Genomic DNA, 14167 nt, shown 5'->3' with positions numbered 1-14167 from the left:
TGGTGGTACTTATTTGTAGTCCCAGCACTGGAAAAGAAAGATCTCTGGGGCTTTCTGGCCAGTCAGCCTAGTCTACTTTGCAAGTTCCAGACCAATGACACAAAATCAAAAATCACAAGGCTCATGGGAAATGACATGCTTTGGTAGGCCTATGTTTCCCACAAGAACATATGTATACCTGCCCATGCATGAATATAATATGTATAACAGGCACATGCAGATACAAACACAAACACACTTGCGCACATACATGCACTAGAAAGCAGCTTCAGTAGCCTTAAACAGTTATCTCTTAACCATCAGCTAAGTACTGCCCAAAGCTACAAAGAATCTTCCAAATATTAGAACTACTGTCTCAATACAGGGAAGAAGCAAAGGACAGGAAAAAGCTGTCCTTCCTAAACACACAATATGGAAGCATCATGAATGTGCAATATGGACAAATTCAAAGGACCCTGCCTAACTTACTGTAAAGTTTATATCTATCTCACTTCAGAAGCAAATAAATTGGAATAATACAGAGATTAGCTTGGCACTGTGCAAGGAAGAATTACACACAAATTCCTGAAGTGTTTTATTCCCCTATAACTTCATGAAGTTTGGTTGTGTTGCTGCTGTTTGGTTTAAGCCATGGTCTTGCCCAGTAGCTTAGGTGACTTAGAATTCCCTATACAGCCCTAGGTTGGCCTCCAACTCCTGCCCCAGCCTCCCAAATTTTGGGATTACAGGCATGTACCAGCACCTCTGGCTCTTTTCAGGAAGTTTTAAATTAAAAATATTTACCTAAAATACTTGGTTGAAGGCCCACAACAATTACCTTTTTGTAAAAAGACATCAAGTTGGTCAGCACAAAAGGCTTTCAATTCCTTCTCAGGTTTGTCCTTCTTGACCAGTGCTACAACATAGTTGGCTAGGGCTGAAGGGTCAGCATCACATCTAGTTAAACAAAAAGAAAATTAAAATCATGAAACATTGTTTGTGAACAGTGATGTAACTAAAGACATTATCCCTTTTAGAAAATCAAAGACCAAAGATTTAAATTGACCAGCATCCAAAATTAGCTACTCCATCTACCACTAACCTTCCCACGCTGTTCCTAGTCATTACTGGCTAGCTTGCTTCACAGCTGTAAGCAAAGGAAAACTTCAAGAACTAGAAACAAGTATACAAGTGCTCGAAAGACCGAAAGAACCTTCATTTGCTTTGATACTCAAAACCACCTCCTATGGCAGAGATCATGTGATTCTGGCTTGCTGACTCCTGACAAATCAGTCAGAAGTAATGTTTGACCTTAAAAGTTTACATGTGTGCATATATTTGTGTGTATACACACATGTGTTCATATGCATGCATTTTTAAAAATAGACTAGATTTCCTAATACATGTGTATTTAAGTAACATATATTTAAGCATCCCATATGGCTTCAAAGAGTTATCTGGTTGTTTTGTTTTATTTCTGAGACAGTCTCTAGAATTTTATGTGTGGCCTCAAATCTGTTATCCTCCTGCTGCCTCTGCTGCTGGAATTAGGTGTGCTACCACGCCTGGTTCTTATCCAGGTAAAAAAGAACATTCTGGATAACAGTGAACTAATCCTCATACAAGCAAAGTGATCAAATCCTTAAAAAATGCTATTCAATAGTCTTGTTCTATAATTCTTAGTCCTCCTTTGTCAAACAGAAAGTTTAAGACATTTCAACCTATGACCGTCAACCATGTTTTCTAACAAAAGAAAAACTAGCATCTCTACTTCAGAAGTGGCAGCTCATACTTAATAATTCCCAGGATTGAATTTGAGAACATACTAGGCCAAAGAAACCCTATCTTAAAACAAATAAGCAACTAAACAAAAGCCTACACTTTAGTAAAAGAGCAAAAGTTGTCTTCATTGCCCACTGCCAACACTATGTTAGGAAAGGTGGTCTGTAAAGCCTATACACCTAGGGACTGGTACAGAGCTCACTGGTACAGTGCTGGAAGCACAAGCATGACTTTGGATCACTGGTCAAGCAGAGACAGATCCCCAGAACTTGATGGTTAACCAATAAAGCCAATCAGTGAGTTTCTGTGAGAGATAAGGTAGAGTCGGACAGAGCAAAAACACCCAATGTTGACCTCTGGCTTCCGCATACACACATTCACACAGAGATACCATGCACTTAATTCTAGAGACAGAGACAATGAACCTAATTCTAAAAGAGAGAAAATGTATCCATTCTCAATTTTATAAAACTCAGAGCTAATTAACACAATCAGAAGCAAGGGTCAAAGTGTGCTAAGAATGAATATGTATTATTATTTGCATATTACAAAAATACACAATTTTCTTTTTAATTAAAAACTATTATGGCTGAAAAGACTGCTCAGCAGTTAAGAGCCTTTACTGTTCATATAGAGGATTCAAGCTCTGTTCCCAGCACTCACATCTTGCAGATCACAATCATCTGTAACCAGGGGACCCAAGGCTCTCTTCTGGACTCTGTGGGCACTGCATGCATGTGCACAACCTATGCACAGACACTCACCATACACACAATTTTTCAAAGAAATAAATCTTTTAAAAGATTATTTGGGAAAGTATGAACAGATCATTTTAGCACAAGCCCAATTTTAAATTATGTTTTAAATTTAAAATAAAAATATATAGATATATAGATCTATAGATATAAAACATTTGAGTTTGCTAAACAAAGACCTCTTAAGAAATCTTATCATATCCACACAAAAAGCAACATGTGAGATGAATATTAATCAACTTATCTGTAGCAATAATTTAAAAATGAGTAAGATATCAAACATCATGCCTTAAATATAACAAAAAACAAAACCAAAGGCTCCAGAGAGATGGCTCAGATGATAAGAGCATTGGCTGCTCTTCCAGAGGGTACAGGTTCAATTACCAGCACCTACATGACAGCTCACAACTGTGTGTCATTCAGTTCCAGGGAATCTGACACCCTTATGTAGACATACATGTGGGCAAAACACTAATACACATAAAACAAAAATAAACAAGTTTAAAACAGTATCAACAAAACCCTAAACAATGGGTATATGCAGTTTAATCTTCAAAAAATATTACACAGGACATGCTATTCTATAACTACCTTAAATATAAATAGATGTGTAGGCAACTGAACTTCATCTAATAAAAACAGGGCATTTGGTGTTCTCTATCACCTTTCACATAAAGGAAAGAAGGGAAACAATCCTATTTCTTCATTGCCATAGAAAACTTGGATCTTGAATAAAGATACTCTTCTTGCTTAAACATTTACATGTATGCTTCTGTGCATGTTTACATAGGGATTAGAAGACAACCTGTGGGACTCTCTTCTCTCCTTCCAACACGTGGGTCTGGGGACTGAACTTGGGTCGTGAGTCTTGAAGCACCTTTACCTGCTAAGCCATCTTACCAGATCATCTGACACAGATAAGGATATTTTCTAACACTGATTTAAAAAAAAAAAAAAAGAATACAGGACCAAAGAAATGGTTCAATAGCTAAGACCATGTTTGTTTACAGAGAACCCAGGACTCCCAGCACCCATAGAAAGACTCTAGCCATCTGCACCTCTAGTTCCAGGGTATTTAACTCCTATTTCTGGTCTCTGCAGGTACCAGGTGTGCAAGGTGGATATATATATGTACAACTAAAACATTCATACTCATAAAATATTTAAATAAATAAATATGGCAGAAAATTGCAATGCTGCTTTTCTATGCTGTTATTAAAACCTTCAGAGTTTCATGACCTGAGAAGCATAATTCTGAGTAAGAATATAAAGCCAGGTGTGGTGGTTTATACCTTTACTATAGAGGCAGATGGGTCTCTGTGAGTTCAAGGACAGTCTGGAATATACAGTAAGCTCCAGAACATCCAGTGCTGTCTAGAGAGACCCTGTCTCAAAAAAAAAAAAGAAAAAAAAAAAAGAAGAAGTTTCTAGTCGGAAACAAAGTATCTAGTTACTGGGTTTAATAATCAATCCATTGCCTTTTACATAATTTAGTATTTAGACTAAAAGACAAATAAGGGCTGCTTCTGATGAAACACATTTTAGGGTAACTGAAACAAGTTACCAATATGTAAAAGCTCACATTGATCTGGATCTCACAATGTAGCCCAGGCTGGCCTCAAACTTGGAGCTGTCCTCTTGCTTCAGTCTCTTTAGTGCTAGCTAGGTTTATAGACTCCCAACACCCACATGACAGCTCACAACTATCCATAACTATAGTTCCAAGGGATCTGACACCCTCACACAGACATACATGCAGACAAAACATCAATGCACGTGAAATGAATAAAATTTAAAACACCAAACAAAACCCTCTAACATTAAAATTACAAATCTGCAAGGAAATGCTAAGTACTCGACTCAAAAGAAACCTAGTAAGACAGCTCAGTGAGTAAAGGCCTTTGCTGGGATGAGCTCCAGCCTCAGTATCCACACAGTGGAGAGAACTATGACTCCAAAAGGCTGTCCTCTGACCTCCACATGTACAAAATGGCACAGGCATACCCATACAAACAACATACACACACGAAACACATGCATACATGACTATATACACAAAATATTAATTTCTAAATGTTTTGAAAGATTAAGCAATAATCTTATTTATTATTTAATAATCTTATTAATAATAAAATTAAGTTATAACTCCATGCATGTAAAATGTATTTCACATCACATATACTTTTCTAGTGTATGCCTACAAGACAAATATTCTATAAGCCTCAACCAGTAGTTTTAATTGAAATAACAATCAACAAGAGAAAATTTCAAAAACTGTGTTACCAATACAAGGACTCATTAAAATTCACATATAATGTTTTAATGATCTTTAAGTCATCTTAAAAAACAAAACTAGGGGCTGCTCTTCTAGAGGTCCTGAGTTCAATTTCCAGCAACCACATGGTAGCTCTTCTGGTGTGTCTGAAGATAGCAATAGTGTACTCACAATAAATAAATCTTAAAAAAAAATAGTTACACAGAAGACTTGTTGACATAGACTTGACATCCCAGCTACTTGAGAGGTTGAGGAGAGGGATTATAATTTCAATGCGTTCTTGGGCCATAGGATGAATTAGCAACCTAGACAATTTAGTGAAACTCTATCTCAAAACTAAAAAGCTGTGGAAGTAACTCAATGTTAGAATGCTTGTCTAAATATTGACCTACAAAAGTCTAGAAAGTCCTCAATTTGAATTTTTCTCTCTTTTGATCAATTCCATTTGCAGACATTATTACCTATAGAGCTAACACATTAGCTTCATATTTAAGACATAAATTAATTCCCAAATGAAAAAGAAAAGGTCCTAACCTGACACTAAGCCAGGACACACTACTAAAAAGCCATTCCTGGCATTTGCTTCAGGAATAAGACAGAGACTACTAAATCTTCAGGCAAAATTCACAATTTTTATAACATGGGCTTGATTTTAACTCCTTAATGTGATCTCTGTTTCAGAGATAAGGCCACTAATAAATGTGCTAATAAATCACGAGGGAAAAGGCCTCTTAATCCTAATGTGCATTAATACCAATATTCATATTTACTAAAAACTAGACAGGGGAAACTGGTAAACCCTGAAAATATTTAAACGTTGAAAAAAGTCTGTGTATTATAAAAAGACAGTATTATTTCTAACCAATGAAGAAGAAGAGAAAGAGGAAGAAGAGGTAGTAGTGGAGGTGGTGGTGGTCATAGTCATCAGAGAAACCACTCCTACATATACATATACAGAGATATATGAATATGAAGTATTAGGCATACACAGTGATAGCCATAGAAGTAATACAAATATGAAAATGCTTTCCTGATGTAATGTCAATTAGAAATCAAGCTAGAAGAGCTGGAGAGATGGCTCAGTCATTAAGAACACTGACTGCTCTTCCAGAAGTCCTGAGTTTAATTTCTAGCAACCACATGATGGCTCACAACCACCTGTAATGAGATCTGATGCCCTCTTCTGGTGTGTCTAAAGACAGCTACAGTGTACTCACACATAAAATAAATCTTTAAAAAAAAAAAAATGAAAGAAAGAAATCAGGCTAGAAAATTTCATAGTGAGTAGTTACAGCTACAAAACTCATACATAGAGGAAAAATTGAAAATAAACACCAATAATTTCATTTTCTATAGTGCAATAATAATAAAGGCTTCACCTCTTAATACTCTCACATTAGGGATTAAGTTTCAACACATGAATTTTAGGTGACATCAACATCAAGACCACAGATAGCATTTTCCTTTTATTTCCACTCTTTCTTGAGATAAGGTTTCACTATATAGCCATCACCAGTATGTAGAACAGGCTAGCCTCTAACTCCCAAGTGCTGGGATTAAAGAAATGCTCATCTTTCTCTGAGACAGGGTCTCCTAGGCAGCTCCGACTGTCATGGAACAGACTATATAGACCAGGCTGGCCTTGAACTCAGAGATTTCCCCTGCCTGTTTCTCAAATGTTGGGATTAAAGGCATGCTTTACTACACACCTTGGCTTCATTTTACTCTTAATTAGGGGTTTTCATGAAAGTAAACAAAGAGAATATCCCACAATTGTTTTTAGTTTTGCTTTTAGTAATATGCATAAATATACATCCACTTGTCAGTTCCAAATGCCATTTGATACTTGAACAGTAATAAGCCATTAAATAAATGCTCAAAGTAAAATTAGCAAAAAATAAATCTTTTTATGCTGGGACTCAAACCCAAGGCCCTCTGCCATTACTAAGCTACAACAACCCCCCAAACTTATTTTTTTATCAAGCAATCAAAATACATACAAGATGTTCATTCATTTAAGCATGTACTGTCTGTTAATTAAGTAACAAGTCTCTCTCTTTGACTTTTTTTTTTTTTTTTTTTTTTTTTTGAGACAGTTTCTGTATACCACTGGATGTCCTGGATGGAACTCCCTCTGTTGACCAGGCTGGCCTCAAACTCAAGAGATGTGCCTGCATCTGGCTCCTAAGTGCTAGAATTAAAGGGGTGCACCACCACTGCTGGGCTTAGTACCAAGTCTCTTGCTTGATGACTTTGACCAATTTGAGTAAGACAGATCTTGCTCTTCAAGTCACATGACTAGAAGGTGGGTATAAAAAAACATTACAAAAAAAACCACAAATGGTACAAAGAGACACACAATAACTATAAAAGCAACAATATTGTGAGAGAATGAGAAAACAGTGATAGGAAACACTGGGCAGGCTATATAAAAGCAGCTTCTGGCTTCTACCCTATAGCTATTGGGCCAGGAAGAATGAAGTCAGACATATTTAGGAAACAGATCAAGGACATAAGAACAAGTGTGCTCTCAGTACACCAAAATGTGTAAACAGCTCTTTGGCAAAATAACCCCTGTCCTATTAGCCCATGAAAGCTGCCTTAACAAGACTCATGTCATTTTATACACACACAAATTTTGTGAAGCTACTAGTGTATTTTAGAAAATTAAGAATAACTCTCCTTCCTAAGACTGTAGTCCCAAGTACTTGTTACACCCTAGTAGTTTATTTACCAGAAGAGCAAGCTTAGTGACCGCTAGCTGATGTTTCTTCCATAATAACCAGTCGGGGTTTAATGTCCTAAAAAAATCACCAACCTACTCCAGTATGTAAACCATACTTGCTATGACTATTAAACCAAGAACTATAAACCAACAAGATAATCCTATTCAGGCAGGAAGTAATGGCGCATGCCTCTAGTCCCAGCACTCAGGAGTTAGATATATGAGTGAGTTGAGGCCAGCCTGGTCTATAGAGCAAGTTCTAGGACAGCCAGGGGTACACAGAGAAATCCTGTTTTAAACCCCCCTATCACCACCAAAAAAAAAAAAAAAAAAAAAAAGAAGATGACAATGACTCTGAAATGGTAAGAAAGCACTGAAACTACATGCAATGTCCATGACTTTCACCAGAAACGCCTGTTCTTACTCATAGAATAGCAATGAGTTGCTAGAACTCATAGAAACTACAAGTTCAGGACTTTCACTAGCAACTCCTGTTCTTATAGGATGGCAATGAGTCACTGGCTGTGACAGATGAATATGTTAGATAGTAGTAGTGGTAGCAACATTAATAAGCAAAGTATCTGCCAAGCTCAGTATAACTTCACAAAGTACTCTGACAGTCTGCATCATGACCACGTTATAGTTATAAGGTGGGTAAAAGACTAATATTTATGAAAGCAGATAATTTCTCCAAGATCAAAATGAATCAGATAGCTATAGAAGAAACTAACTGCCCTGATTCACACAATGTTCTATCATAATACAAACAGAAGCAACTGTCCAAGAAGCTTACAGACCCCAGTATTAAAAATATACACCTGCAGCATATAACCTGTAATCAAAACACTTTAAAAAAAAATATGGCAGATGAGTTAGTTCAAGGCCATTCTGGGCAACAGTGAAATCCAGGCCACTATGTGCTATATAGTAGACTTGTTGAAGAAAAAAGAAAAGGGCAATGCTTTTAATCCCAGCACCTGGGAAGCAAAGGCAGGAGGAGGGTTTCTGTGAGTTTCAGGCCAGCGGGTCTACACAAAGAAACTCTGTTTTGAAAAACCAAAAGAAAGGAAGGAAGAAAAACAGTCTGACCAAGACAATTTTTTACAATAAACCAAACAAGAAGCAACAAATATTTAAAATTCCCCTTTACAGAGCTTGGGGATATATATAGCTTGGTGGTAGAATACTTGTCTTGGATACACTAGGCACTAAACTCAAATCTTAGTCTATAAAAGAAAAAAAAAGTTAAATCCCACTTATTTAGTAGAAACGAAAGCCTGTTACTGTAGTAAAAATGTTTCTCTTGGCCCCAGAAAGATGGGTCAGCAGAAAGATACCCACCAACAGGCCTGATGACCTGAGCTGGATCCCTGGAACATACATGGTGGGAGAGAACAGACTCCTACAAGTTCTCCTCTGACTTCTACATGGAGAAACGAGCGCGTGCACACGCGCACACGGAGTAATAATTAATTTTTTTTCATGAGTAGTAAATTTTGATAGAATGATGCCACAACACCCCAATTATGCATAACATAATCCTTACCTACATGGTCTCTCTGACAATAATGTATGCAATTTTTTTTTAAATGGGTCTGTGTTTTGTTTGTTTTTATTCACTTTATATTGTAATATCAATGCTCCTCTCCTCCCAGTACCCTCTTATGTACACCCCCATGTCTACAATTCTTTATAGGTAAAGAAAAATAAGGATTTCACATAGATGTTATTCTTAGCTGTCTAACTTTTGACCTTCTTTTTTAGCATACAGCCATCAGAATGGCAATAGTGGTCTTTCCCCAGCAAGCTAAGGGAGGTAAGAGGTTATTCTTTACAGAGCTAGATATAGCTCAGCAGTTACAGCACTGGATGCTCTTTTACAGGACCCTAGATGGCTCATAACCACCCATAATTCCAATCTCAGAAAATCCTTCCAGCTCTTCTAGCCTCCATGAACACAAGGCACACATATAGTGCTAACATGCACATGGGCAAAAACACCGATACAATAAAAACTAAATCTAAAAAAAAAAGCACAAGAGGAACAAACTCATGTGCTCAGCCATAGCTGGATTCCAACCTAGTCACTGCAACTACATTATCTCAAAGCCTGACAACTGCTCTGAAATGCTATGTTGTAGTGACATGTCAGTCTGTCATGACAGTAAATTTACAAACACAACCCACATTAGCATATCATTTATTATGTTTTCAGGATATCTAAACAAAAAGTAATCTACTACAACAGTGTACCAAGAATGAAAATCTATGTTTTTAATTAACATCTCTCTCTAAAACTAATACTGTAAGTTAAAAAATAAAACTTTATTTCATAAGTCTAGACACTTACATTGTTAAAGTCTAAGTAGTAATGTTAAGTCTTTTTTTTTAGGTTTTTTGAGACAGGGTTTCTGTGTAGCCTTGGCTGTCCTGAAACGCATTACAAAGACCAGGCTGGCTTCAAACTAAAGAGATCCACCAGCTTCTGCCTCCAGAGTGTTGGGATTAAAGGCATGGGCCATCTATGCTCACAAATTAAGTTTTAACACTAAGTTCAAGTAATCTTTTATTTGGATGGTTGGTTTTCTTATTTTGAGACAAGGCCTTCATAACTTAGTCCTAGCTAACCTGGAACAATGAAGGCCAGGCTGGCCTGAAAATCATGGCAGTCCTCCTGCCTCAGCCTCCAGAGGGTTGGACTCTAAGTATGCAATACCATGCCTAACTTTCAAATACTCATTTCATTTTTTAAGACTTAGTCTTATTACATTTTTTAATTATGTGTAGCTGTGTATGTATGTATGTGGTATGTGTATGTGAATGCTGGTGCCCTCAGCAGTCAGATATTAGATCTGGAGCCAAAATTAAAAATTATTTGAGCCACTTAACATAGGTTCTGGAAACCAAACAGGTCTTTTGGAAGAGCAGCAAATACTCTTACTCTCTAAGGCAATCTCTCAAGCAGTCAAGTATTCGTCTTAAAATGTATTTTTCATTCAAGGTTACAGAATAATTAAAATTTTCAAACCAGCAAAAAAAAATTACCCTAATGAACATATCATTAGTAAGACAGCATTCCTACATGACATTTACCTTAAGGGAAAAAAAATACTAGCTAATACCTTTACTATGTAGTAAAACATTTTAGGGTGCTTCAAAAGAAAAAAAAAAGTTATGATGCTAAAAGTTGTTACTGCCTACCGAAGACATAAAACATACATTTAATACTTTTAAAGGAGTCTCTAACCAACAGAATGGGAACTTATGGGGATACAGTTCAGTTAGTAAAAACACTGGTGTGGCCCTGGGTTCCGTGTTCTGCAATGCAAGAAAAGGCAACAGGACAGTGGGTGTTTAAAATACTCTTTCAACTGGTAATCTGAAAAATAGATCTTTAAGCACAAAGACTTTTCTCCTTTTTGTTCAGCTCTGTCCACGTATGGTAAATTTACCTAGTTCTGTCTTATTTCCAAAGTGCACATCATAATTCTTTCCATCTTTGTATCCTAAAATTTCACACTGAAATGATGAAAATATCCTTCTACCATACTTTAAAGTATGTGCAGAAGTCATTTTCATTGTAACTGGACTAGCTACCACTTGCCAAAGAGACCCTTCTGCACACTTATTTACTCATTCATTCATTCATTCATTCATTCATTCATTCATTCATGCATGCATGCATTACCTATGCTCACTCCTGCAAACAGCCCTTCAGACAACCAACTTCCCACTGCAGTCTTCTTTACCAACATGCCTCCACAACAGTAACACACTAGCCCAGAACTAGATGACCCTCCTGAGGTGCCTTTTCATCCCCCCAAACACAAAGTAGCAAAACAAAGACAAAAAGTTAGTTAAGTCAGTTTCTAAGGAACTAATAGATGAGCAGAGAAAGAAGCAAGCAATTCAGTGTCTCCCAACAGCCTCAACATACCTCCACAACCCTGGGGCTACTTCCAATTTCCACCCCCTAAACACCTTTTGTTTTTTAAAACTAGACTAAGCTGATGTTATGAATCAAGGCCCAAATATCTCCTTCTTGAACCCTTCTTGGTGGCGGTGGGGCAATGAGAGAGTAAATAAGAAACAGAAATTAAAAGGGGTCAAGACATGCTTCTTTCTCTCATTCGGCTTCCCATGGTCTCTTTCAAAGAACCGGCTGAAGACTAGTCTTCTCCTGCCTTCAAGCCTTTCTTCCCCACAAGACTGTGCTGGAGGCTAGCTATATCCAAGAATCCCCAAACGCTCCACACAGTCTTTACTTTCTTAAAAATTATAAAACAAGAAGTTTACCTCTCTGCTGTCCCTGTCAGGCCTCTTGATATCTGTACAACTGACACTACCCCAAAATATCTTAAGACAGGTCTCTCATTCTCCCTGCCCCTCATCAGTCACCCTACACCCCAATTATAGTTAGTTGCCCTGTCATCTCAACAATGTTCACAAGGTCCTTACTTTTTCTTGTGCCCATTTTGCTCTAATACCTGTATCTTAAAAAAATAGATACTTCGAGTATACCCGTTTCTACCTCATCACCCATACTGCACACTAGTTAGTCCTTTTAACCCTCAATTAACATAAACATCTCGAGTCTTTCCCCCCAACATCCTATCGTATTTAAAATGACCAATTCTACCATCAACTCCTCAAAAACATCTTAAAATCCCTTCATTTCCTTGCTCTCGTACCCAAGAGTCCCCCAATGATTTATCAAAGCCCTTCCATGCCCGCATATCCACTTCAGCACTCCGTCTTTCAAACCCTTTAATACTCTCATCCCTTAAAGCTCACCCCTAAAGACGACTAAGCTTCAGGACCCCCCGCTCTCCCTCTCTGCCCCAGTACTCCGAGAAGGCCCTCGACACCGGGCTCCTGGACAGTTTGCAAAGTCCTCCAGCCCGCTCTGCCGCCCCACACCTCAGCTTCCACATTTAAAAATCCCTCGACAGTCGCGCCACTCGCCTCAGCTCCCGGATCGCCGTCCTTCAGTCTCCCGCCGGCCTGCAGCCCCGGCCGGCTCCCGGTGTGTGTACGGGAAGCCCCGACGCCCGTGCCCGGCCCCTTCCCCCCCCACACCTCACACCACTGTGGACTAGTACCAGGCGGGCGGCCCCGACTCCCGCCTCCCCTCCCCCACGCCCCCGCGGGTCCCCAACGCCCATGCCGCCGGCCCGGCGCGGCCCGGCGCACTCACATCGGCTCCAGTAACTTGGCCAGCCAGGACTTGAGGGCATCCACATCCTCTATGAGCATGATGCAGAGAAGGCGGGCTCGGCCGCCACTCCTCCTAAGGCCCGCCGCGGGTCTCCGCTCTCCGCCGCCTCACGTTCCCTCACAGCTCCGAGTGCCCTGACCCACCGGGCATCTTACAGACTTCACCTACTCCCTGGGCCGGGGCCTAACAGGAACTAACCCAAGAGCCCCACTCAACCTAGCCCGGAGGCCCAGGTGGGCGGGAGATAGGGTGAGTGACGGGCAGGCTAACCAATAAGCGATAGAGGGCCGCGCGCGGAAAGCCAATCGTAAGGCTCGTCCGCCCCGCCTGCAAGCCGTACCCAGTGAGGGCGGAGGGACCCAGCGAGGGCGGAGGGACCCAGCAAGGTAGGTGGAGAGTTCAGTGAACTCCCGGTGCAAGATGGTATCTTGGAGAAGGTGCTGTGTCTCTTAAAGGGTCCACGACTCCTCTTTTGACCATGCCGCCACCCGCGCCCGCAGTACCGGTGTCTGCTACTGGGAGTGCCTGGGGGAAACCGGGGAGCCCCTCTTCCTGGTTTCTTCCGCTCGTTTTTTCCCCTGGAAACTCACTCCGGTGTCCCGAAATGACTCAGCTGTAGTAAATCTGCAACACAACGTGCAGTGCGTTTACGTTGGACCCATTGCCAAGAAGCAAGATCTTGCTATTTTTTTTCTTCCTTACACACTCACTTTGATGATCGGCGTTCATGCAGCTGCTAAATTTCAATTACAAAAAAATGTTTCTCTCTGTGTGTGTTTGTTTGTTTGCTTGCTTGTTTTGCTTTTCTTGAGGCAGGGTGTCTCGGTATAATCCTAGCTATCCTAGAACTGTGGCCTCGAACTGAGATACCTGCCTTTGCCTCCCGAGTGCTGAGTTTAAAGACACCAAATTAATAATTGCATCTCCAAATTTCAATTTTTTTTTTCGAGAGGAATTTTGTTCAGCAAGCGTCATAAAAAAAACAATGGCAAAAACGAGGCATTGGGAAACGCTATCTGAAAAGAGAGGGAGACTATAACGGCAGAAAACCTGGAATTTGCCAAAAATAGGTAACTGAGTTTTTATTAGATGAGAAATTCTCGCTGGTGTTCTGAAATTAGAGAGATACTTGGCGCTGGTGTTAAAATGCTTTATACAAGACAGGCGTGGTGGTCCCCGCCTTTAATCCTAGCACTTGGGAGGCAGACGCAGGCCTATCTCTGAAGAGTTTGAAGTGAGTTCCAGGCCTACATAGAAAAACCCTGTCCTTGAAAAACCAAAAAAGAGATATTCAGTAACAAATACAGAAACCTGGTTATGTACCAGAAGTCCAGTGGAAGAGAAATCCTAGATAACTGAAAAGTTTGTGGAGTTTTTATGTAAGTAATAACGTTCGGAAAATACTCAGTGAGCACACGTTGCACAAAAAAGAG

The 14167-nt window shown here is 39.5% G+C and overlaps 1 protein-coding gene across 3 annotated transcripts in view; it reads right to left on the bottom strand.

Annotated features, from left to right (window-relative positions):
- The window catches only part of LOC308423358 (RNA-binding protein 27), a 60585-nt gene extending 47687 nt beyond the window's left edge, over positions 1-12898 (bottom strand). For all 3 annotated transcript variants that reach the window (XM_080920086.1, XM_080920087.1, XM_080920088.1), the window contains exons 1-2: positions 12714-12898; positions 818-936 (exon numbers count right to left, since the gene is read on the bottom strand). In XM_080920086.1, coding sequence (XP_080776212.1) covers positions 818-936; positions 12714-12772 — 178 coding nt within the window. In that variant the 5' untranslated portion in view covers positions 12773-12898. The remainder of the gene's footprint in view (positions 1-817; positions 937-12713) is intronic.
- Between the last annotated feature and the right edge of the window lie 1269 nt (positions 12899-14167).

This window comes from Micromys minutus (genome assembly GCF_963924665.1).
Source record: "Micromys minutus genome assembly, chromosome: 8".
Classification (NCBI taxonomy): Eukaryota; Metazoa; Chordata; class Mammalia; order Rodentia; family Muridae; genus Micromys; species Micromys minutus.
This window is presented reverse-complemented; position numbering and strand designations above follow the sequence as displayed.